This window comes from Oryzias latipes, chromosome 16 (assembly GCF_002234675.1).
Source record: "Oryzias latipes chromosome 16, ASM223467v1".
Classification (NCBI taxonomy): Eukaryota; Metazoa; Chordata; class Actinopteri; order Beloniformes; family Adrianichthyidae; genus Oryzias; species Oryzias latipes.
This window is the reverse complement of record NC_019874.2, coordinates 10,617,222-10,622,962: the sequence shown is the minus strand read 5'-3', so window position 1 is coordinate 10,622,962 and position 5,741 is coordinate 10,617,222. Positions and strand designations below refer to the sequence as shown.

Below are 5,741 nucleotides of genomic sequence, written 5' to 3'. Positions count from 1 at the left end.
AGTTTGGCCTCAATTACAAAAGGGGTTTATTCAGACATACCTTTGGTTTGTCTGAAGATTAATAACCCCTCTTGTTAAAGTAAAATATGTCCAACACAAGAGGCCCTCAGCTCTCATCTGCCTGCCTAGCTGCTGGACAGGACAAGTTTAAAAAAAAAAAATGTCTGCAGAGACACTTATCTACGTTTAATGTTGACAATGTCATTATCTTAACCAGCCTGGTTTGTTTTCCTAGTTGTGTTCTGTATTTGTAAAAAAGTATAATGTCTCTTTTATGTCTGTGCATGCACAATCCTGTAATATGTGTTAAACTAGTTAACTAGTTAATAAGGGCTGTAATTGGATATTTTTTTCTAAATAAATGATTGAATAGGTCCTTGGGGAAAACCCTTCACCCTACTGTCTAACTATGTAGCCACAGGGGGGCCTAAGTCTGGGTCACCCTGTGCCTGTCCCCAACCAGGATAAAATACAGGGTTGTGTCAGGAAGGGCTTCTGGCGTAAAAAATCTCTTTTACATCACCTGTGTAAATCAGTGAAAGCTGATTTGCTGTGGCTACCCCTAAAGGGATTTGCTGAAAGGCGAACAACACTTCATTAACTCATTAGCCCTTTTTAAACAATAAACATAAGTTATGATCAACATAAAAGCACCCATTAAAGACATTAATGTGCATAAAAACTTTACATCTGTATTTATAGTTTCGGTTATGTTGTCGCTGTCAGTTTAACCATAAGTCTCTTTAGCCTAATCCCAGACTGAAATTGAACTTTGAACCTTTTACATCGCTTTAGTTTCCCTTACAATGTGACCAAACACTTTTGCTCAGATGAGCTTTTACCAGATGTGTCCACAGCAGTGTGCCACCAACGCAACACTCACAGTGTTTTGGATCACATATGGCCCAAAGTTTCCACTGTGCAGCTATTTCAAGAAAACTAAACAAGTCTGCAGGGAATAAAATGGGTTTTCCATTGTGACCTCCCAGGTAGAATTTGGAAAGGCAGGTCAAAGAGGGTAAATGAGGGAATTCAGCAGGATGCATGTAATGAAAACAGCAGCAGAAGGAATCTTCAAACAGAGAGTCCAGGCTTGAGAGGAACATAGTGATGTTTGAGGGGAAAAAAATATGAAATAGTACAGAGATTCTGCTCAACGCGGCGGATGCTTGTCATGGTCATGGTAGGCTCTTTGAAAAGATTTTGCAATGAAATGTGACTCTGTCCATCATCAATCTTTTCCAAAATTCCTTCTGTTTGGTTGTCAAGGTGCCAGGGGTAAAGCTCGCCCATATATAAGGTCTCCACCTCACAGGCTGAGCCTTAGAATGACAAAGAGAGAACATCCTTCTGCTGAGAGAAGCCTAGACCCACGAGCTTCAGTTTAGTAAACTGCAGACAGCATAACATTTTTCTGATGCTGCAGATTTTTGATTGTGTGTTGCACAGGAAGAAGATGCACCATTGGTTGCACAGAAATGTCCTTTTCAACTTTGTGATAGCACAGGTAAGCCTTAGTGTTCTTGTAAAACTGTTTTACACATTTATTTACTGCTATTACCTGTTTTCTGTTCTATAATTTCACAAATCCCTTTTTTTTAATGTTATGTTTTTTTTTACTTATTATTGTAGCACATAATCCCACTTAGACTTGAAGTCAATGTAAGATTTACAGATATATCAAAGAAGCCTCTTGTTTTTTCTTCCAGGTTTTCACTCTGGCCTGCTCCCAGGTGTGTCCACGGAGATGCCAGTGTCCTGAAGAACCCCCCATGTGCCCTCCAGGCGTGCCTTTGATCTTGGACGACTGTGCCTGCTGCCTGGTGTGCGCCGCTCAAAAAGGACAGGTCTGCTCTGAGATGAAACCCTGCGACACGCGGAAAGGGTTACAATGTGACTACTCTGTTAACACCCACAAAAGGACTGGTGTCTGTGCTGGTGAGTTTTCAGCACCTGGAGCCTCATCTTCTTAACATTTGTAACTCCTTTCTCCTGGTAACACCTTTTCGTGTGCTGGGTTTCTTCCCTACAGTTAACGCGGGTAATGCCTGTGTGTTGGATGGTTCTGTGTATCAAAACGGACAGACCTTCTTCCCCAGCTGTAAATACCAGTGCATGTGCCATGACGGGCAGATTGCTTGTGTGCCACGATGCAACCTGGACATCATGCTGCCTGGTCCAGACTGCCCCATGCCACGCAGGGTCCATGTTCCTGGAGAGTGTTGTGAGAAGTGGGTGTGTGGCTTGCGGGCAGAGGCCAGTGCACTGGGCAGCCTGGCCATGGCAGGTGAGTGACCAGATTGTCCATGTTGTCCTTCATTATTCACAAACATGGAGGACTTTAACAATCTGCACTGTAAAATCTGAATCTTAAGAAATTAGAGACTTGTTTCGAGAAGAATTTCCTTAGATTTTGTCTTGCAAGAAAAATAATCTCATCAAGAAAAAGTTTTTAAATAGCAAAGTAACCTTAGTTTAAGAAAACATGTCTTAGTAACTAGATTTTTTTCTTAAAATAAGAATTCTTGATTGGACCATTTTTCCCACTTCATTGCCAGATTTATTTATTTATTTTCTTTTTTAAAGAGTGCAAATTTTTTATTCATTTCTAGGAGGCCTTTTGTTTCAGTGTGCATAGGAGCTGCATAACTGCCTAAAGTAGTATGAAAGTTTTAAGAGCTTCTTTTTCCATCAGTACGTTTGTGTTTGTGTATATTCAGCGTTTCGTCAAGAAGAAACCGTGAGCTTAAACAGTTGGGACCCCAGCCTGAACTGCATTGTGCAGACCACAGAGTGGGGGGCATGCTCTGAGACGTGTGGCATGGGGGTGTCCACCAGGGTTACGAACAAGAACGATAACTGTGAGATGGTGAAGCAGAGCCGGCTTTGTATGATCAGACCATGTGAGGGCCTGCAGGAACAGCTGACACAACTTCCACCATCGGTACTCTTCTCAGAGGAGAAATCTCTTACCTTTTGTGATTTTTTAATATTTTATGACTACATTGCCCATTATACTGCATAATAATTACACAACTGTGTCTTTTTAACCAGCAAAGGGGTGCGAGGTGCCAGAGGACGGTGAGGAGGGACAAAGCCATTCATCTGACTTATAAGAACTGCACCAGCGTGCAGGCCTACAAGCCTCGCTTCTGTGGTTTCTGCACAGACAGCCGCTGCTGTACCCCCCACAGAACCAAAACCGCACTGGTGGAGTTCCAGTGTGCTGAGGGAAAGACCACCAGGAGACCAGTCATGGTGATCCTGACATGTGTCTGCCACAGCCACTGTCCCAGAGACAACGCTGCATGGCAGTCATCAGAGACTGGTCACACTGGAGTCAAACTGTGGGCATAGTGTATTATATATATGACAAAAACAGCAAACGATGACACAATCAAAACTGATTCAAGACTATTTGTGCTCATAAAAATATTTGATTTTATAAAATCTGTATCTTTATTGGAACTTGAACGACTTGATCTCTCCTGGAGAGAGATTCAATGGTTAGATCATGTGATCAAGTTATTTTCTTATTTTACTAGTGTTGAGTCCAATGCAAGCACTTAAACGTGGTTCCGTATGCAGCTGCAACTGGTCTGCAAGTTCTTTACAATATTTTAAGACAACTTCTGTTTAAGAAGTTAAAATTAAAAAAAAAAAAAAACCAGAAAATCAACAGATTCAAGTTAGATAAAAGTGTAATTTATTAATAACTAAAACAAATAACCAAACAGGTTGGTATAGAAAGAAGTTATGACTAATTCAAAATGGTGGCAATTCAACCAGCACCTATAAAGGGCCGATCTCATGCAAAATCAATTTTTTTAAGTGACTTATAATGTTCATTCCTCACAAAAAGAAACCCCAAAGCGGTATTTTGATCTATTCACGCATTTCTGAGTATTCCTCTAAAACCCCCAGCTCTGAGCACCAGCCCCTCCCAACCCTCGAAAACGAGTGGGTTTTCACATTGTGACATCACAAAGCGAGGAATAGCCCCTTCCAGCAAGAGTCAGTGCTGCCAGCCCCGCCCCCAGGCTAACGCACACACCCACTTTTTCAGCGGAGCTAGTGGTGTTTGGCTAAAATGCTTTCCTTTTATAAGCACATTATTCACATCCATATTTGCAAAAGTTTGGATGTTGTTTGTTTTGTGGGCGAGACGCAAAAACGTCATGAAATGGGCGGTACCCACACACAACGAAAGGCGGAGCCTCAGAGATCGAGTTGTTTTACTTCCAGGTTGGAAAAGAGTTCAGGAAAATAACTAACATTTATTATTTTGAAAACCTTTCTGTGCCAAAGGTAGTATTTTATCATATCAATGGATATGGTTTATTAGAAAAGGCTTAAGAATAGCACAGTATAGGTCCTTTAAATCTTTAAATTTTATTTAAAGGGACATCACTTCTTGTTTGATGTTCAAAGTTGTAGATTTGTTAACTTTTTTTTGCAATAATAGCTTCTCTGACTAAATCGTGTAGGAAATACACTGTGTTCTTTGTGGAAATTGCATGTTGCGTGATTGTGTAAATGTTGTCTAGTCTCATCATACTTGAGTTCGCTGTTATTTCATAGTGTGTGTATTTCTGTAATTCATAACATGAGAGTTTGCAATAAAGTTGCATTTTTTAATGAAACAGGCTCTTTTAAGTAATGCACGAAAAGAACATCTTTGACACTTTTTAATCTGCAGAAAAGTTTCAGCAGTTTGCATGAAATAACCTGAATGATGTGTTGATGGCTGATTGCTGAAGTGCTTCTCATTTTTATAAAATATCATTCGCTTTTTAGAAATTGTAAGAAATTATTTTTCTGAATTTTTAGACATTTGTTTTGTAAAACACAAATTGTATATCGAACTAAAACAAAACTGTCACCCAAAAATTTAGGTTTCAACTGAGTTGTGGGTCACTGCATCCTTTTTACTGAGAGAGTTTATGGGTTATAACTATTTACCTAATATGCTCTTTCAAACATCTGCTTTGGAGATGTGCCTCTTCATGGGAATTACCTTTCAAGCAGTTTTTCCTAATTTCCATCACAAAAGTTAACAGTCGCTGTAAATCCTGCTGACAGAATGAGCTGACCCCTTTACAAGAATCCTTATGTGGAAGGTCACAGTGGAAAATCCTCTCATTATCAGGGGGATGGCAGTTTTTTCCAAATGTGTTTCTTTGACAAACTTGAGAAGCTCAGTTTTCTAATAAAAAAAAGATTTTGATTACATTATTTTAAGATGTATTCTGACACACTTTGCACACCTTCAGATTTTTTTGTATAATTTATTAATTTATGATTTATATATATTTATAGATCAAAAAATAAGGAATCAGGAAACCTTTATTGTCATTTTATCACATGATAAAACGAAATTAAGCTCTCTGGTCCCGGGCCAGCCATTTACATTCAGACATAAATAAATAATATAATATCAATGTGATATCAATATGTTACGGTGTGGTTCCTGGTGAGTATTGCACAGAAAGTATGTTTCAAATTGCACAGTATATTATATTGAGTGTTGCACAGCCCTGTGATATTGCACTTGAGAATTAGCTTGTTGTCCATGGAGAGGGGGGGGGGGGGGGGGGGCAGTGATCAACCGGAGTTCAGCAGTCTGACTGCTTCAGGGAAGAAACTGTTCCTCAGTCTGGTGGTCCTGCTCTTTAGGCTTCCAGTCTCCTGCCTGAGGGGAGCAGGGAGAACAGTGGGTGTGAGGGGTGAGTGGGGTCTTT

At 40.1% G+C, this 5,741-nt stretch overlaps 1 protein-coding gene across 1 annotated transcript; it reads left to right on the top strand.

Moving 5' to 3' along the window:
- Nucleotides 1–928: 928 nt before the first annotated feature.
- Nucleotides 929–5,231, top strand: nov (nephroblastoma overexpressed). The gene is made up of 5 exons (XM_004085621.3): nucleotides 929–1,507; nucleotides 1,710–1,938; nucleotides 2,033–2,287; nucleotides 2,721–2,944; nucleotides 3,055–5,231. Exons 1-5 carry the CDS (start codon nucleotides 1,418–1,420, stop codon nucleotides 3,355–3,357), a joined length of 1,101 nt encoding a protein of 366 aa, XP_004085669.1. The 5' UTR covers nucleotides 929–1,417; the 3' UTR covers nucleotides 3,358–5,231.
- Nucleotides 5,232–5,741: the final 510 nt, after the last annotated feature.